Below are 20,505 nucleotides of genomic sequence, written 5' to 3' on the forward strand. Positions count from 1 at the left end.
TGGTTTTAAAAAAATAATAATTTGTACCAGATCTGTCTTCACATTTGAGTGCAATGAGAGGTTTCTTGGATAATTCCACTGGAGGTGCATCTGTTACTGCTAACTGTTCCTGCTAAAATAAATAGGAATCAGCACCAGAAGCCTTGGAAAAGTGCTGTATGCACATAAATAGGTGTTTGATGTAACTAAACATAAACCAGAAATGTGTAAATCTAGTTTTCAGTCTGATTTTCATTAATCTTTCTTAGAGAAAATGCCTCCAAATGTCTTGTTTCAATAAGATATTTTCCAAATTGGGTGGTTAGTGCTGTATTTTCCTATAATTTATATGTGTCTTTGTAAGAAAAGATGTACTGCTGAATACCATTGATAGGATCTGAAAAATATATTTTCTTGGAGGCTGGAAGTTCTTTCCAGTTTTCTTTGAATTTGTATGAAGACTTCAATGTTCTTAATTTTCAGTAGATTTTCACTGATCCTTTAATTTTTCTTCAGCTCTTGTGGAAGCTTTGTATCTAAACACTTGATTGAGAATAGAAGTTGGACTACTATGAGGCAAAATATATTTCAATGAAAATTTCAGATTTTTATCTGCTTACTCAGAAAATTTTTGAAGGAACATTCCTGGTCAGATTACCATAACTCAAGTAAAAGTTCCTTGACAAGCTATTGTTATAAGATAAAAATTGATTTTTGTTTCATAACTAGGTTCTTGAACTGATACACAATAATTTTAATAAAAGAGACTAAACTATTTCCTGTACTAAGCAGTCATTTTGATTAACTTGAGTCTATTGCTATATGAAGTACTGGGTTTATTTTGTTTAAGCTCTTTGCTTACTGAGTGGGTAGGTAGTTCTGGTAGGCTGCTTAAGCTGTTTGCTAACAAAAGTATGTTTGAGATTTACTGTAGCATGTCACAAGCTGGTTTATCTTTAGAGTATGAAAGACAGGCTGAAACTTTGACTTTCATTGTGTTCTGAACAGAGAAAACACTGGTTTAAAATGAACTTTATATCAATTTGAGTATGAGAAGACTTAGAAGAACTTGCTGCTTAGTAACACCAAAGTAGCTAGTAACTGAGATGTAAAACATCTAATGTTCAAGTATAAAAACTTAGCATTTGCTGCTCTTTAACATCCTTGCACGAGCCTTTTTCTTGTCAGCATTCAGATACCTCAATACCAGATAAAATGTGTCTCAAGTATAGCTTCTAAAATGCTTGTTAATTTCCCTGAACTGAAGGAGGGTGTGGTGGGTTGACCTTGACAGGATGTCAGGTGCCCACCAAGCTGCTCTGTCACTCCCCTCCTCAACTGGATGGAGGAGAAAAAAAATATAATAAAAGGCTCATGGGTTGAGGTAAAGACAGGGAGATCATTCAGCAATTACCATCATGGTCAAAACAGACTCGACTTGGGAAAATTAATTTATTACCAGTCAAAAGTCAGAGTAGGGTAATGAGAAATAAAACCAAAACTTAAAACGCCTTCCTCCCACACCTCCCTTCTTCCTGGGCTCAACTTCACTCCTGATTTTTCTACCTCCTTTCCCCCGTGTCTGAGTGGTGCAGGGGGATGGGGAATGGGGGTTGCAGTCAGCTAATTATACATTGTCTCTGCTGCTCCTTCCTTCTCACTTTCTTCCACTGCTCCAGTGTGGAGTCCAACCCATGGGAGACAGTCCTCCAAGAACTGCTCCAGTATATGGGCCCTTTCCACAGGGTGCAGTCCTTCAGGGACAGACTACTCCAGCGTGGGTCCTCCACAGGGTCACAGGTCCTGGCAACAAACCTGTTTCAGCATGGGCTCCTCTTTCCACAGGTCCTGCCAGGAGCCTGCTACAGCACAGGCTCTCCACAGGGTCACAGCCTCCTTCAGGTGCATCCACCTGCTCCAGTGTGGGGTCCTCTATGGGCTGTAGGTGGATATCTGCTCCACAGTTAACCTCCATGGGCTTCAGGGGGACAGCCTGCCTCACCATGCTCTTTACCATGGGCTGCAGGGGAATCTCTGCTCTGGTGCCTGGAGCACCTCCTCCCCCTCCTTCTTCACTGAACTTGGTGTCTGCAGAGTTGTTGCTCTCACATAGTCTCACTCCTCTCCTCTGGCTGCTGTTGCACAGCAGTTTTTCTCCCTTCTTAAATACATTATCACAGAGGCACTACCACTGTTGCTGATCAGCTTGGCCTTGGTCACTGGCTGGTATGTCTTGGAGCTGACTGGCATTGGCTCCATTGGACATGGGGGCAGCTTCTGGCATCTTCTCACAGAAGCCACCCCTGCAGCTCCCCTGCTACCAAAGCCTTGGCACACAAACTCAATACAGAGGTAAAAGTCGAAGTGATAAGACTATCAGTGGGGCAAATGAGGAAATAGTTTGTGTTTAAGCAGGAATCCTTTCTTCTACTTAAATGTTTCATTAAAGATACTGAGTAGATATTTATCTGTAAGAAGCAGCCCCTGTGATGTCTGATGCTTCCACCCAGACAGAACTGGTAAGGAAGGAGACTTCAGTACATATGATAGGTTGTAATGAGTGCCCAGACCTTTCTCCTGGAGAAAAGGTCAGTACCTGCCTAGTTATAAAGTTATGCCTAGTTAGAACCTAGTTATGATCTGTTATGATAGGTGGCTGAGTTGCAGGAAACAGTTAAAAGACTATGCAGTATTAGAGGGGCAGAGATGGAGATAGGAGCGTGGTTCTGAAACCACCTATAGCAGACACCACAGAGAGTGAAGCACCTTGGACCCTAGTAACCCACAAAAGCAGGACTCTTTCAGTCTCCACCATCCTGCATCACAACCACAAACAGATATGAAACTCTTAACAGCTATAGATACCCATGAGCAAGGTCTGCAAGGAGAAACTATGCTAGCAGCACACCATGGTTAAAACAAAAAGAAATGTTGAGTGCTTGTAGTGGGCAACTCTCTGTTAAGTGGCACTGAGGTGCCCATATTCTGGCCTGACAGGAAGTCATGAGATGTATGCCGCCTTCCAGGAGTTAAGATCTGAGATGTTACTGAGAGGGTGCCACAACTTGTTAAGAGTACGGACTACTATCCATTGCTACTGTTTCACACAGGCATGAATGACACTGCAAGCCAGAACCTGAGCAGAAACAAGGAAGACTAAAAAGCCCTGGGAATGCAAGTGACAAGTTTTGGTGCCCAAGTTATTTTCATTTCCATTTTACCAGTAAGAGGAAAGGGTGCAGCCAGAAATAGATGTATAATGCACATCAACTTCTGGCTTTGTGGATGGTGCTGTTGTGAGGGTTTTGGCTTCAATGACAACACGACATTCTTTGACTATAGCCTGTTAGGGAGGGGTGGAATCCACCTGTCTAGAAGAGGCAAGGGAATCTTTGGCCAGGAGGCTGGCCAGCTTGGTGAGGTGGGCTTTAAACTGAAGGACTCGGGGGCGGGGTCCAAAGTGGCAATGCTCATGCCATTGCATCCAACTGGGGAATAAGCCAGACCAACAAGAGCAGCAACAAATGTTCCTTATCTGCCTCCCAAGATGAGTACCAGAAGGCCAGCCACCTCAATGGTACACATGGCTATGTTGGATCCATTTGCACCCCTCCTGGGAAACCTGCATGCTCGATTACCTCTCTGAATTGCCTGTACAAAAACGCATGCAGCATGGGGAATAAACAGGAATAATGAGAGATCTGAGTGTGGTTGCAGGGCCATGATATCATTGCAACTACAGAGACGTGGTGGGATAGCTTGCATGACTGGAATGCTGTTGTGGATGGCAATGTACTTTTTAGGAAAGACAGGCCAGCAAGGAGAGGTGGTGGAGTTGCTCTTTATGTGAGGGAGCAACTGGAATGTATTGAGCTCTCCCTAGGGGTGGATGCAGAATGAGTGGAGAGCTTACGGGTAACGATTAAGGGGCAGGCCATCATGGGGGACACTGTTGTGGGTGTTTGCTACAGGCCACCTGATCAGGAAGAGGAAGTTGATGATACTTTCTACAGGCAACTGGAGGTAGCATCACAGTCACAGGCCCTGGTTTTCATGGGGGCCTTCATCCACCCTGATATCTGCTGGAAAGGCAACACAGCTAGGTGCACACAGTCCAGGAGGTTCCTGCAGAGTGCTGATGATAACTTTTTGATGGAGGTGGTGGAGGACCCAATGAGGCAAAGTGTGCTCCTGGACCTTGTAGTCACAAACAAAGAAGGGCTGGTTGGGGATGTGAAGGTTGGGGGCAGCCTTGGCTGCAGTGACCATGAGATGGTGGAGTTCAGGATCCTGCATGGATGAAGCAGGGCAACAAGTAGGATTGCAGCCCTGGACTTCAGGAGAGCTAACTTTGGCCTCTTCAAGGACCTACTTGGAGGAAGCCCATGGGTTAGGGCCGTAGAAAGTGGCAGGGCTCCAAGAGAGCTGGCTAATCAAGCGTTGCTTCTGAACTCAAGATAGGTGCATCCCCATGAGTAAGAAATCAAGCAAAGGGGGCAGGAGGCCTGCATAGATGAGGAAGGAGCTTCTGGCAAACCTCAAACAGAAGAAGGAAGTTTACAGGATGTGGAAAAAGGGACAGGCCACTTGGGAGGAATATAGGGACATGGTCAGAACATGCAGGGAGGCAATGAGGAAGGCTAAGGTCTGTTTAAAATTCAATCTGGTGAGGGAGATCAAGGACAAGAAGAAGGGCTTCTTCAAGTATGTCAGCAGGAAAAGGAAGACTAGGGAAAATGTGGGCCTGCTGCTGAATGAGGTGGGTGCCCTGGTGATGAAGGACACAGAGGAGGCGGAGTTACTGAATGCCGCCTTTGCTTCAGTCTTCACTGTCAAGGCTGGCCCTCCAGTTTCCCAGACCCTGGAAACAAGAAAGGAAGCCTGGACAAAGGAAGACTTTCCCTTGGTTGAGGAGGATCATGTAAAGAGATTTAAGCAAACTTGACACCTATGCTCACATTTTTCTTTTCAGTCATACCTTTGTTACTGAAATCTCGGAATGAAGAACTTATCGACACCAATGTGATGCAGATAAGCAGACACTTCTTTATTGACGGCCGGGTGCGTGAGTCCTCTCACGATCAACGCACACTGAGCTTCAAAATCATACACCATATATAGAACTTATTCATACATATTCATTAAGTATTCATGCATAAACATAGTATTTCCCAAAAATCATTAACATACTCTCCTCCCATATCCGATTTTGCGCAGTAAAGCTTAGAAAGGTCTAGAAATGGGTCTAGGGTGCGATTTGGGTAGGTGGTATATGAGTCGGTGGTCGCGATCTCCCCCTGCCGGAATTACCTTTTACTAAAGTTCACGGTTTCTTGGCAGGTAACTACGAGTTGTTCCAGTCGACTCTCCCCAGTTCCCATTAATTCTATATTTTGACATCTCAATACACTTTCTACATACAAAAGACTAGTCAAATACAAAGAAATCTGTAACTGACTATTATCTAAAATCTCAAATTTATTACCTAAATTCTAAACATTCCTATTCAATGATTCTAGCCCATTCTTCTGGCCTTGGTACAGGGCTGTACAGAGGATTTCATAGCAGCTTCTGCTGTGCAACTACAAGTTTCATTAAAATATATTTCTTATTCCTCTCTATTTCTATTAAAATCATTTTATAAAATCAAATAAAGTCAATTAATTCTAACTTATTAGCAATTCTGTAACACCTTCATTTCTCCAAAACTGTGTCTCTCTGCCACTTCTTCTTTGTAACCCAAACATACATACTTTGTCCTGCACACTTGCAGTGTTGTCCAAATTCTCCTGTCAGCCAGCTTTAACTTTGTCCTTTCTCCTTGCTTTTAATTCTCTTTAATTTGCATCTTAATTTATCAGCGCTTTCCTGCTTTCCCAAAGCCTGTGCTGTTTTCAGTTCTTCCGCAGAAGTACAACAGCTAGAATTTCATTGTTGCTTCTTGCTTGTTCCATATCATTTGGTCTGTCTCCCCTTCTCCCTGCCCCAAATGAATTTCTCTGCCACTACAATTTCTTATTCCTGTCAAAGATCCTTCACAATGTTCTCTACTTGATCAAATTCATCTATTAACAGTATTTCAGATATTATTCTTAACCATCTGTTTCTGTTGTCACAAAACCTTTGCAACTAGCCTATGCTGACAGAGGCTAGGACGCAAAGTATAGAATTTCAAGAGTAATTCTTTATTCATGCTCACGAGGTTGTTACCGAAATCTCGGAATGAAGAACTTATCGACACCAATGTGATGTAGATAAGCAGACACTTCTTTATTAACGGCCGGGTGTGTGAGTGAGTCCTCTCACGATCAACGCACACTGAGCTTCAAAATCATGCACCATATATAGAACTTATTCATACATATTCATTAAGTATTCATGCATAAACATAGTATTTCCCAAAAATCATTAACATACTCTCCTCCCATATCCAATTTTGCGCAGTAAAGCTTAGAAAGGTCCAGAAATGGGTCTGGGGTACGATTTGGGTAGGTGGTATATGAGTCTGTGGTCCCGATCTCCCCCTGCCGGAATTACCTTTCACTTAAGGTAACTGTTTCTTGACCGTCAACTATGGGTTGCTTCACTCGACTTTCCCCAGTTCACATTAATTCTCATTTTGACATATTAGTACATTTTCCTAGGTTACATATAAACAATCATCTCAAATCTTAAGTCTGTTATCTAAGTTCTAAACATTCCTACTAGGTGATTCTGGCCAATTCCTCCGGCCTTGGTACGGGGCTGTACAGAGGATTCTTATAGCAGCTTTTACTATATAAGTTTCATTAAAATATATTTCTTATCCTTCTATATTTCTATTACATAATTGATTTTATAAAATCAAATAATCAATCAAATAAAGTCAATCAATCTTAACTTATTAGCAAATCTATAACAAGGTGTCCCGTTCAAATTGACGCACATGAAATGCAATTTTACACGTTTCTTATACATTTCAAGCGTTCGGATGCAACATGATTTGACCAGTCATTACTGAACACAGGCATACTACTGTTTTGCAAAGTAACCATAATTTTATGGCATCATCATCCATCTGCTTCTTTATTGATATAGATGTCCCTGGAGTCAGTCTTGCTACAGTCTATGATGCCAGATAATTGGAGGGTTTCACAGAGGTGATAGAGGATCTAGAATACTAGTGTTATCTTGATAGTCTGGAGGTATCCTTTATTCTTCAGGGTGGGGGCTGTCATTGCAATGAGCTGGGGTCCTTTAGTCATGCTTACTTTAACCATGACTATGCAGTATACAATGTAAACTATATATCCTAAGAAAGTTCATACTATAAAGACTAATTGGTACAATAGTTAGGAAATGAGACTTTTCGATACTGTAATACTTTGTTTCAGGGTTTTTCTTCTTTGCTATGCACAGGCCATTTTACTTTAACCTTTAGGGAAATATTTTTCTTCCAATTCCTCTGTATCTGCTTCTGTTTCACTTGTGAGGACACTTGTCAAACTTAATATTTTTAGATCTTTTTAATGCTATTTTAATCAATATGTTTTTAATTTTTTGCATTATTTAAATAGTTACTGAAAGCAAGAGGGAGAAGACAATAGTATCTCTCCTTGTTTTATGTAGAATTTTGTTCTTTGTCAAAAATAATTTCAGTATAATATAAAGAATATTACTAAAGTCTGGAACAAGCAAAAGAAATTCATAGCAATAATTATGTTTTTTCTACGATCTCTACTTATTTTGTTGCTTTTAAAACTAAAATGGCACTATTTGAATGATTGGAAGGATTAATTGAGTCTGGTGGTTTTCAAACTGAATCATATTAATACCTTAATTAATTGTAGACTATGGTAGGTTTTCTGAATGCTATGTGAAAATTGCTTGGTAGGGATTACATATAACAAAATGGAAAAATTACCCCTTTTTTTGAACCCTTACATATGTGTTGTCTTGCTCTTTTGGGGGCACTAATAAGTTTCAGATTACTTCTTCCTAGATCATTATGGTAACAAAAAATAGATTCATAGTAACTTTACTGATTCTACATCAACATCTTAAACTTGCAGACACAATCTGTGTTATTAAGCCCCTGCTGCTTCCTGACAAGAAACAAATGGGCTGGTTTTAGAGGAAACAAAATTAAACTTGCTTTCATGATTTCTTTTTTTATTAAAAGCCTCAGTATTTTAGTTTTGTGTGCGGTTTGGTTTTTAGACTGAATCTGGCTATGGATCAGAGTCAAGTTTACGACGCCATGGTTCCATGGTGTCTCTTGTTTCTGGAGCAAGTGGATACTCTGCAACTTCCACCTCTTCATTCAAGGTTAGTGGATAACATTTTCTTAGTATTGGTGTGTAAATAATACACGTAACTGGAAAGGAAATAAGCTATGTGAAGACTTATTCACACAATTATAGGAAAAAATAACCAAATATTTGGTTTATTATGTGTTAGTAATTCAACATGTGATGATGAACAGATCGTACAGGAAGCTTTTTCATGTCTCTGCAGTTGCCCTTCTTAAACTATGGTGTCATTTTTGAGTGGCGAGAAAATAAAATGTGGGAGGATTTCTTAACCTTTCCTAGCGTACTTCTGAGAATGTCAGGGTTTCTAAATGAAAGGAAATGGTGATTCTGTGACATAACAAATTTGATTAATACAGATTGACAAATGATGGCTTTCCTTGTTTCATGTGTATAACTATTTAACATTTGAACTTTGGGCTGTACTTCTGGGAGAACAGAAGAGGAGCAGCACAGGAAAGGGGGGGGAGTAAAGATTAGAACTAAGATCTTAAACTAGAACTGACTGTTTTCAGGCAAATAGGTATAAAACAGTAGCACGCAAGATTGTTTTTAATAAGCTTTTATTGAATGGTCTAAAGTAGCAGATGCAGTCAAGAGGAAAAATTGAGACAAAATGACTAAGAAATGCTTTTATACATTTTCTTATGTTGTTCTAACACTATTTCATAGCTGCTGATATGTGAAATGTCTTTACTGTACTTGAAGAATTTGGTCTTCATAATTGCAGAAATTCTTTTTTTTTTGTGAGCCTTTTTTCTCTTGTATTTTCAGAAGGGCCATAGCTTATGTGAGAAGCTTGCAGAAATGGAAACCTTTAGAGACATCTTGTGTAGACAAGTTGATACTTTACAGAGATACTTTGATGCCTGTGCAGATGCAGTTTCCAAAGATGAACTCCAGAGGGATAAAGGTAAAACTGTAATTGAAAATTCTTATCTCCATAGAATTTGACTTTTTATGCAGTAATAGCATTTGAATAGTTACTATAGCATTTGATACCATATAAATAAAATACATATCTTAAATTTTCTCTTTAGTAATGGGATCAATCATAGATATTTCTGTATAAACAGTGCTAACTATTTTCACTTCAGAAGCTGGATTCCCATAAAAATCTGCTTAACTTAAATATTAATCTGTAGCTGTCAACTGTATAAAAGAAATGTTCTTTTAAGCATTTGATGTTATAGAACAATAATTGTTTACCCCATAAAATGAATTCAAGTTAGTTTACTGCTGTGTCTCTTACCTTTATTTTGAACAACAACGGAATATTAGTTTTGATAGGAACAATACATTCTTTAAAAAAGGCAAAGGCTTTGCTATAGTGAATGCTCCTGAGATGTATTGGCTGCAGCTAGAGCACTGAGTGCATACTTGAAGTTCTAGTAAGCTCGGGTGTGGATGTCTACATATCTCTGAATTGTTCTTCCCTGAGCACAGCTTGTCGTCTTATTCATGCACTCTCCTGAGGCATTTATATTTATCACTGTGTGTGTTCTGGCAGCCTGAAGCTTTTGGTAGTAAGAAAACAGTAAATAAGTACCATTCTACTTCTTTGAGAACTTCCTAGTGTAAAAGAGTAGTTAGTTGCTCAATTGTGGCTCCCTGCTTATCCAGTTGTAACACTGAGATAATAATGTTCTTACCATTGAATCAAGTGCTAAATTTTGACACTGAGCAAATATTAGTCTCTTGACGGTTTCTGATGGTAATGTTGATAGTGGTCTTGGGTCCAAAAAAAAAAAAAAAGCAGGGGAGTCTTCATGACTGTTTTTATAGGAAAAAATGTTAAATGCTGCTTAGCCATGAAGATAGATGCTCTTAATTCTTTCTTGCACACTAAAGAACTGGGAAAGCTTTCTCACTCCCATAACTCTCCCCCCTCTTCCCCACCCCCAGTGGTAGAAGATGATGAAGATGATTTCCCTACAATGCGTTCTGATGGGGATTTTTTACATAACAGTAACAGCAGTAAGGAAAAATGTAAGTGTGTCAACTTTTTCTCTGAAAATTCATGAGTGGTATGATAAGCCTAATAACAAGACGGGTGTTTATGCTCTTTTCTAAGCAGAAAATTAAAAGAATAGTTATTTGAATGTATGTGACAGGAAGTTCCTATTTGCGTGAAGATCATCATGAAAAGCAGCTAAGGAATGATAATTGAGTTATTCTTAATTCATGCAAATATTAATGCAAGCCTGTCAAACTGGAATTTCCTATTCTGTGTCCAAAGTAATTTCCACTACAAAATTCTGTTAAAACAGCTGCATCATTTGAACATTGGGAACTGAGATTTGTAACAAGGAATTGCAGTTTTTCTTGCAACTATTGTCTGCTTTAGCAGCGTGGCAGAGCACAATGCTTTTCCAGTTAGGTGTGCTCCATTATGTTTTTTCTATGTTCTATGGCTACATAATGGTTAAGACAACATTGTTACTGATTCTCACTCATAATTTTATCACTTTTTAACTGTATTTTTCAGTGTTATGAAGAACAGAATTCCTATTTTTATTCTTATTTTAAATTATCTGGTTGTAGTCATTGTACTCACTGCATCCATGCAGTAAATGTGAAGAACTCACGCAAGTCTTGCTGTTTTAGAAATCTGATGCTTCTGTCCTGCCAGAAGTTGTGTATGCATTTAAAAACCTATTTGCATTCTTATTATGCTTTCTCTTGTTTCCTGACTGAAATTATTTTAGTATTTACATTCTCTAGTTGTTGACAATTCAGTATTTTTTACTTCTGTTCCGAAAACTTTGAAGAAGTACAGTTTCAAAACTGATGGAATCTTCAAAAGAAGTACTTATCAAAAAGCATTTTTAAGAATGTAGACACTTTCTTCAAGAACCTGGAAAATATATATACAAAATAAGCCTTTTCTGTCTTTTTAACTGGCTCTAATTCCCCATGTATTGCAGATTTCCTTGTTGTATTTAAGTGCTATTTCTAGATTATTGCCAGAACTGTTACAAGGAAAGGAAATAAAGGAGCTTTCAGTATACTTCCAGAGAATTAACGATATGAGTAGATGTTTTTTCAATGTAAAGTGCTTGCTCTGTTAAAGATTAATTGTAGTGCTGATTTCAGAGGTTAAGTAGTGTATAACTGAAGTTTTGAATAAAACTTTCTTGCTTCTTATCAGTAAAGATAAGAAAGCTTGCAACACTCACCTGTAAGCAAGTCCACAGTTCCACTAACCGTATTTTATATATAAGTCTACGTTTTTGAGGAATGAAGTCAGAAAAAGCTTCAGAAAACTGAAAAAGTCGTCTTTAAAAAAAAATTTAACTGAGAATTTAATTTCACTGCATGATTCATTTTGAAAAAGATGTCTTTCTCAACCTTAATTTTTGTAGAATGATGTAGGAGTTTCAGCTTAATTTCCCTTTAGAACATTTCTTCATATCTATGTTCTTTTGGTGTATCCACTATATATATGCATTTGTTATGTGGAATGTCATTAGGAAAATCTGTATCTTTAGTACATCTAGTCATTTTAGAACATTTAAAAGCAAAGTGACTTCATCTTTTTTTCATCGCGTGTTTAATAGGAATTTGAAGTGATATCCATATTCCTCTTCTAAACGGTTCTGTTATCAAGTCTTTAGGAACTTATGTGCTAAGAAATTGCTATATATTATGGGTACCTGTATATGAAATCACTATAGCTCACTACAGAAAATAATTTCTGCAACCCTTTGCTTTCTGCAAAACTGATAATTCCAGTTCTTATTAATCCTGATTCCATTAAATTTACTTTCTATTAATTATTTCTATTAAAAACCTTTATCCTCATTTTGTTTTTTCTATGCCTCTTTTATTTCTAAGGACTAAATCCATTAGAGATTTAGTAGCAGAGTGCTGCAAAACTTGATTAGAAATGTGCCCTAAAGTGGAATCATAAGTGAATGCAGTGGAAGTAGGTTTCTCAGGTTGAGACACCCATGCCTGTGTATTGAGCAGAAAACTACTCGGGCTAACTGATAATGAAAGATTTATTTTAAACTTTACTTTCTTCTGAGGCTTTGCCTCAGAGCAGCTGTTAAGATTCTTTGCTTTCTCAAGTTTCAGGTTCCCTTCTTGAAGTCTATCCAGTCCTGGAAAAACTGGAACAGTCTTTTTAACTGTAGCTGAGAAGTGGTTGCATCTATTCTAAACATGGGGCTTTTGTGTAGTCACTGCTCCAGGAAGTGGGAAGCACAGATTCAACCTCTTATTTAGTCTACTATGATTTGAGTTTGAGCCTACTGTTCAAACCACTAGTACACCAATCTAGTGGTCAAATCACTACATTTAAGACTGAATAAGGGGCCATACTCACATTGTCTTTAGAAATGTGTTCCCTTCTGCACCTTCCCTGGGTAAGAGGAGAAAGTTAGCATGACTAGAGATATGTATACTACAAGACATTTTAGATAGGTTTTTTTTCTGTGTTCTCTAGGATCTTTGAGTGAAGAGTTAAAAAGAGCACTATGAAGGTATTTAAATTTATTGCTCACTTTCCAATTAGAAAATCTGGTAACTGAAAGAATGATCATTTGTATAAAGCATCAAGGGAGAGCCTGGCTGATGCATATTTACTCATTGGGATCATATATTCTAAGAATGTAGAATCTTGATCAGGAAGCATTCCCATATGTCTGCTCAGGAAAATGAGTGTATTTGCGTTTAAATTATGTAAGAATAAGAACAGCAGGTGAAACTTACTTAAGGAAATCTCTTTGAAGACAGAAGGTGGTTTTGTACTTGGAACTACAAAGATGGAAATGGTACAGAGGCTGAAAGAGAACTTTGATATAAAACACAGTGAGATTTGTGGTGAATTTTTATGCTTTGAATGGAGAAAGAATATTCACCAACATACTGCTGAAATAATGAGGTGGTTCTTAGAGGAAAACTAAGCATATTGATACTAGTGCTATTCACAGAAGATCAACAACAGTAGGTATCAATAAATGGGTCATGCACCCAACTATTTTTCTTTCATTTAGAATTAGTTTAGTGACATAAGATGGTAGGGTGGCATAAAATGGAAAAGATAAAGGAACTTTGTTTTTCTACTTACTGTCTTTTAAAACTAATCTTCCATTTCACTGGAAAACAGATTTGATCAAACAGGTGATGTTTGGGACATATGGGAAAGAATTACAAACAGCATCTTGGGAACAAGAAGGGAAAATTGATTTATCCTAACAGACATTTGTAGGAGAGAGGGGCTGAAGAGCTATTGAAGAAGGCTAAAGCATGGTATGAAAAATCCATTATAAGAAAGACAAGAGAAAACAATTCACAAATAAAGCAAAATGCTTAAAAGACAGGATAATTAAAAAGGTACCACTTGGAAGTTGTTAAAATTGAAGTTAAAGTAGAAAAATCATACTGCTGCTTCTTTTGATTTGCTACATACAGTTTGATCATCAGGCTAGAAGAGCAGTTGCAATGATAAGAACACCTTCCTATTAACCTTTAACTTGAACCTACAGATCTTCTGATGCAAGATTTCATTTTGAAACACTCAATCTCGTAGCTGACATGAAAAAAGGTGTAAAAAAGGAATAGGAAAGATGTTCGGGCTCTCCAAATAGGGAAAAAAAACCCTCCTGAGAAATACTTCTAATGTGCTGAACTTCAGCTGTTGCCGAGATGGGGCTTGAGGCTGTATTCTGACATGTTCTGGGAAGACAAATGTCTCCTATAATTAGGAGTGAATCAAAATACTCCCATCCACAGTAAGGAATGTCTTGAGTGATCTCTTCAAAGAAATAGGCCTTGCGCCTTTCTGAAACAAGTTTAGTCCAGAATTAAAATGGACACTGAATTTGAAACTGCAAGCTCTGTATCATCATCTACATGATGACTGAAACAGTATGGAAGTATTAATGAGTTGTAGCTGAGACTTAAAGACATCCAGGAACAAAAGCTGGCTTCTTTTTCAGGAAATGAGGCTATGTTGCTGCACCTCCCTTACAATCTACCATAGATTTCTGAAATGATTTTATACTGTTGCAGTCAGTGGTAATTTCTTCAGTGTCTCTAGCATGTTGTGTACTTAAGAGAAAAGTCACATTTATAAGCAGCATAGCTGTGCTCGTAAACCTGCATGTGAACGTGGTCTACACCAGCAGGACATTTTATTAGTATAAACTGTGGGTTTTTCATTAGTGAAGTGTGTTATTGGTGAAGCTATTGTTTAATTTTCATTATTCAGTGAATCCACTGCATTGCCTCCTTGCCAGATTATACTACTTGCAGTCAGCCTCTTCTGTGTTCCCTCTGCAGCTGTTAGGGGGACGGAGACCTCATTATTGCTTCTGAAACAGATTGATCTTTCTTTCGCTCCCATCATCTTTACCAGGGGACCTCAAACTACGGCCCACAGGCCAGATACGGCCCCCAGGGTCCTCAATCCGGCCCCCGGTATTTACAGACCACCACCACCACCCCCCCCGCCGGGGGTTGGGGGGGAAACCAAGCAGCCGCAGCCGCAGATGACTGCCTGCCACTTCATCCGCACCAGCCCCCTGGTTAAAAAGTTTGAGGACCCCTGATCTTTACCTTTTAGGGAGTATTCTTGATTAACATGAAACAAAAAAATAATCTGTTCTACCATAGTATGTATGCTTATTGAGGTATTGGAAGTAGTGTATGGTGTGTAAACATCTACTTGAAAACATTTGATGCCTCCTGAAAGGAGGGCATATAAAACCTCTGGAGACTTAAACCATTGCTTACGACCATGTGATGCTTGCTTTCTGTTCCTTAGCGTAGATACTGTGCTCTACCATTAGAGAATAGCAATTGCATTTCTCTTCCCTACAAGAACCGAGCTGCTTGAAAGCTGTGCTTTACCCTTTGAGACAGATATTGGATAAACTTACACAAATATTTATTTGTACTCTTTAAACCATAACAGTGGCACATTGACAAACTGACAGACCAGGAAAAGAAATCAATATCCAACAGGGTGATAAGTTATTAGCTTGCCCCGTGGCATAGCAGGAGTTACTTTAACTTGCTGGGCTCAGTCAGCTTCAACATGGGTGTTACTTCTGCTTTCTAATATTTTCTGACATTAATGTGTAATGTTTGTTATTCTGTCAACCTACATACGAGTTTGATATAGGATAGGTACTTTTTTTGTCACACATTAAGTGACTTGTTTAAATAGCCTTAGCAACAGATGGCCTGGTTGACAGCATGAAGTAGTTGTTGGAACTGCAAAACCCCACAGCACTTGGATAATTCAACACATTTGATACTTTGATATCATACCCTTTTATGTTGAGGTTTTAAAATCTATAGTTACCTGCTTAAAGCAACCTTGAAACATTACCTTTTGGGTCTGATTGCATTTTGAAATTGTTTCTTTCTTAGCGCTGTATTGGCTATGTTTTAAGGTTGCTCTGTGTTAATTGGGCCCCACTTCAAGCTGTCAAACTGCTATTGTTACAAAGTATTCCTACTCCCTCCATCCACATGATTTGCAGAGTAATACAGCATTACAAGCAGACTTGAAATACATTATAGCAAGATGAAGCTGAAGGGATGCATTCTTCCTTTTGAATCTCTTTCCTTATCCTGTGGGTAGCTGAAAACTATTAGCACTTCTGATTTTTATTTTTAAATTAACTTTCTAGCCAGTCTATTTTCTTCAAACAGTTGTAATTTAAAGCATGTGTGAGTTAAAGGCAGCTATCAGTGAATGATTCATGTTTGGTTTTAGTGTTTCCACATGTGACACCCAAAGGAATTAACGGCATAGACTTTAAAGGAGAAGCTATAACTTTCAAGGCAACTACTGCTGGAATCCTTGCTACACTCTCTCATTGTATTGAACTCATGGTAAAACGTGAAGAAAGCTGGCAAAAAAGACTAGATAAGGTAAGATCACTTTCTTTTTACTTCTGTTGAAAAAAATTTGTTTCTTTAGCTTGAAATTGTTTCCTGGTTTTGGGACCTGAGCAAGCAGCTGCATGGTGCTTGGTTACTGGCTGGGGTTAAACAATGACAAACTGAAATTTCATATTAGCTATTTTTAACTTATTTATTCCAGGTATTCCTTTTATTTGTATGTACAGCATTTATTAATTTTAGATGCTTTCATTATTTATTACTCCTACAAAATATTAAAACCTTATCTTGACTGTCGGTGATACAGTAACATTATTCATTATATTCTTTCTTTTCCCAGCCCTTGTTCAGATAGTATTCCTATATTTTTTATATCTATAAAGAACCTGATAGTATTCTACAGTAATAAGTGTATTGCTTGCAGCCCTCTAAAAGAGACCTAATTATCCATGATTGCAAAATGATGTGCAAATCTTTGAAATGTTTTGTGATAACAGATGGTGATAGTACTGAGGAGCACAATCAGTTCTAACTTGAAAGGTCTAAGGTACAATTTCACTTACCTTTAGGAGATTGAAGAGATTAATTTAAGTCATGTTTTATACCAATTGGTTAATTGTTTTAGGGGTGTGTGTGGTATTCTAATATCTGTTACTCTTCTTATGGCAGTGATAGTTCATGGTAAGCCTACTCAACCGCTGTAGCAACTTGAAAGGAGCGATGTCTTCTCTCTTTAGATGAGATGTGCTAGAAGCATGGATAGGTTGTACTTTAGGCTTTGATTTCTAGAATCCTGCCATCACTGGCTGGTGTCCTGTACAGTCCATTAGCTGTTGTCTCATTTTTAATTTAACGTGTTTTCATATCGAAGAGGGTCCCCTGTGGAGAGTCAGCCAAGTCACGACAATCACACCAATATGGCTACATGCCGTGCTCACTTTATTAAACAAACAGGTCATATTTATAACTTTAACTGACCGCTCACACGACTTTACACACAGGTGATTAGATAAAAGTCTCTGGCCACGTGGGGGTCCCTGTGAGCATGCTGCAGGTGCCTGATCAGAGTGTGCCACTGAGAGTGTGTTGATTCCGTGGTTCCCAGGGCTTGCTCTGCACCTGGCTTCTTGTTTGTGCATAGCTTGTTTTCTTTCTCACAGTGCTTGTTCCCAGGACAATTTAAAACTGCTCTGCAGCTTCAACTAACAGGCCTGGGTTGTCCAACCTGGACAATGGTAACATATGTCCTCGGTCCTTTAAAAATCCCTCTACACCATATGGTGTATATTACACTTCAAGTCCTACTCCATATGTGTTAGTGATACATAATTCAAAGTATTAAGTCAGACAAAATACATCCATGTTTGAATTATTGTCCCTGTCTCCTAGCTATTAATTGTCCATATGTCAAAGTCCTGGCCCTATTCAACTGTATTGTGAATTCTGTCAACACTTAATTTACTGTTGCTTCATCTAGGTAGCTGGAGGAATTATAGCAGACCTAAGACTTGATGGTTGTTCATAGGATCATAGAGTAATTCAGATTGGAAGAGACCTCAAGAGGTCTCTAGTCCAACCTCTTGCTTAAAGGAAATACAGTTTGAGATCAGACTGGGTTGCTCAGGGCTTTATCAAGTCTGGTTTCAAGTCTCCAAGGCTGGAGCCTTTCTGGGCAGCCTTTTTTGCTGCTCAACTGTTGTTATAGTGAAAAAGGTTTTCATTATATCTAGTTGGAGTAGCTCTTATTCCAGTATCTGCCTATTGTTTTTCATCTTCCTGCTACAGACTGCTGTGAAGAGCCTGGCTCAGTTTCTTGATGACCTTCTTGGAGGTATTGGAAGTGTACTATTAAGTGCCCCCACAAAAGCCTTCTCTTTTCTGGGCTGAGCAGACATAGCTCATTCTTGCTGACCAGACTTTGCTTAGCCTTAGAACATGGACTAAGTGTATTTTTTCTTGTCAGTAGGTCAGCATGTTATTACAGAATAATACATTAATATAGAATTTGAATTGATTTTGGTTTGTTATTTGTCATGCTTTTCTTCTGTGGGCTAACTTTTAAGCACTTGTTTTTAGCTGCAAGCGGTTAACAAATCCAAACCTAAATTTCACTGAGTCTCATGTGACTGATACCTCATACAGCATGAGTAAATACATTTTGAACGAGGTTACAAGCTTATTTGGACTTGTTTTCCCAGAAACTAAAATAACAGTAGCTTCTAAAAACGTGGAGACTAAGTTTCTGTGCTTTGGTAGACCTGTAACTTTGTCAAACTTGTCGGTTAAATTTTCTGGGGTTTATAGCACACTCATAGTGAAGTACTGTAATTCTAATATAAAATAACCATTTTTACTTGGATTCTTCTAATTGCTAGCCTTTCAGAAGAGGAGATTTTGATTGAATTAAATAATATAAATTGTGGTGTGTTAGCCTTGGCTAACAGCCAAATGCCCACCCAGCTGCTCACTTACCACCCCATCCAGTGGGGGGTGGGGGAATAAGATGAGGAAGCTCATGGGTCAAGAGAAAGACAGGGAGGTTGCTTACCAGTTCTTGTCATGGCAGAACAGTCTTGACCTGGGGAAAATCAATTTGTTGCTGATTAAAATAGGTACAGTTAGTGGGAAATAAAGACAAACACTAAAAATCTTTCTTCCCCCATTTCCCAGTCTCAGCTTTGCTCTTTCACTGCAGGCCCCTCTATCCCCTGCTTGCTATTCCCAAGCAGTGCAATGGAGGGTTGGAGGTCAGTCCAAAACACTTACTCTGCCACTCCTTCCCCCTCACACTTTTCTCCTGGAAAGGACCTGCGCTGGAGCAGGGTTGTAGTCCTCTGTGAAAAACCTGATGTAGTGGGGGCCCTCTGTGGAACATGGTTCCTTCAGGAAATATCCCTCCGCAGGAGTGGTCTGGAAACTAGGACCACGCGTGGCAATCAGTTAGCTGAGGGGAATGTGCTCGAGCTTGTCTAGACAACAATTAACATGATGAGACATGTTGACAGAGCACGGGGGAGTGGGAGAGGGATGGCGCCAAGGAAAGGTAACACCTTGCTGTTAATTGCTGGTAGTTAACCACCAATCAGGGATTGCCTAGGATGCAAGGCTTAGCTTCAAGGACCAATCTGTTTAAAACGCGCAGCTTCTGAAAGTGTATAAAAACTCGTGCTTCTGTACAATAAATTGACATTTGCTTGCATCAAGCTGCGTCCCGTCTCTTCATTCGCCGCAAATTGGTGACCCCGACGTGATGCGTTTAAGGATCTGACGTGAAGGGCTCTCGAATGGCCTATCTGAGCGACATGCAGCGAATCCCACAGAACTTTGAATGATCTGCTGAAAGGAAGCAGGAGCCGGCCTGAAATCCCTCCGGAGTTGAGAGGTGAGCTGTGGGAAATCCGTAACGGGGAATCGGGCTTCGTTCCCAGAAAGAGACGTATATGGACTCATGAAGGGTCTTCTAGTCAGATCAGGGAGTCCGTGCCTCAGTCTCCTCAAATGGTGACCCCTATGGTGGTGTTCCGAAGCCTTGGAAGAATAAGGGCGGAAAAAAGACAGCTCGTGGAAGAGGGCTGCGTTCCGGAGGAGACGGCTTGGCTGAACGATCGTCTTGCTGTCTGGACCAGGCGGACAACCTAAACCCCGAGGATAACGCCTGTATGCATCGAGACAGGTGAGCAGCCAAGAAACCTTAGAGACTTTGAAAGAATGAAAGTGTGTACAGACAGCAGCCAATTGTATGATGCTGCAGCAGAGGGGAACTCTGTGTCGGGAATGCATTTAGCACCTTGGTGGCAAATTCTGACTCCTCTTTGCCAAGTGTGGACTAATTCTGCTAACGGTGCTAAACCAGAGGAAGCTGTAAATTCCACCGACAGCGCGACTCTTCTCAAGACACCGTCAGCGATGGCGATTCTGTCCACACCTCCTCTGCCCCCAAAGCTTCTGTCACTGACTGCAGCGACCCTCGCAACCCAGGAGCAAGCACGGGAACAGGACAACTCGGACAATGATTCCATTGACACTGATAAACCTTTTGATCCAGGTCCTATAGATCTGGAAAAGGAGCTAGACCTTTTCCCCATCCCCTCGTCTCTCCTGATGCATTGATTGTATTTTTGGGGAGGGTGAAAGGGGGTCTGAGGGATTGGTGGCAGGAATGCAAGTGGGAAACACTTAAGTGATGGGTTTTGGGAGTCGCTAGGGCATGTTCAGTATTTTGTCAGACAAATCAACCTGCAGAGTGGCAGCCTGTGCAATACGAGGCTGTTAAAGAGTTAAGCAAAGCAGCGCGGGAAGGGAGGATTCATAATACATTTGCTATGTCCCTTCTTGAAGCGATGGAAGAGTCTTATACACTCGCCCAGCATGATTG

General features: G+C 39.6%; 1 protein-coding gene and 1 long non-coding RNA gene across 11 annotated transcripts in view; one reads left to right on the forward strand and one right to left on the reverse strand.

The window, feature by feature from the left end:
* The window catches only part of LOC130141856 (ceramide transfer protein-like), a 96,383-nt gene that overhangs the window by 29,808 nt on the left and 46,070 nt on the right, over nucleotides 1–20,505 (forward strand). For all 10 annotated transcript variants that reach the window (XR_008819202.1, XR_008819200.1, XR_008819204.1 and 7 more), the window contains 4 exons: nucleotides 8,179–8,286; nucleotides 9,045–9,183; nucleotides 10,176–10,259; nucleotides 16,003–16,160. Coding sequence is in view for 6 of the 10 variants with exons in the window: in XM_056323082.1 (XP_056179057.1) it covers nucleotides 8,179–8,286; nucleotides 9,045–9,183; nucleotides 10,176–10,259; nucleotides 16,003–16,160 (489 nt within the window). In the remaining 4 variants the exon portion in view is untranslated. The remainder of the gene's footprint in view (nucleotides 1–8,178; nucleotides 8,287–9,044; nucleotides 9,184–10,175; nucleotides 10,260–16,002; nucleotides 16,161–20,505) is intronic.
* Nucleotides 1–20,505, reverse strand: part of LOC130141859 (uncharacterized) — a 136,936-nt gene that overhangs the window by 10,216 nt on the left and 106,215 nt on the right. The gene's annotated exons all lie outside the window — the stretch shown is intronic.

The sequence above is a fragment of the Falco biarmicus genome, chromosome W, assembly GCF_023638135.1.
Source record: "Falco biarmicus isolate bFalBia1 chromosome W, bFalBia1.pri, whole genome shotgun sequence".
In the NCBI taxonomy this organism is placed as follows: domain Eukaryota; kingdom Metazoa; phylum Chordata; class Aves; order Falconiformes; family Falconidae; genus Falco; species Falco biarmicus.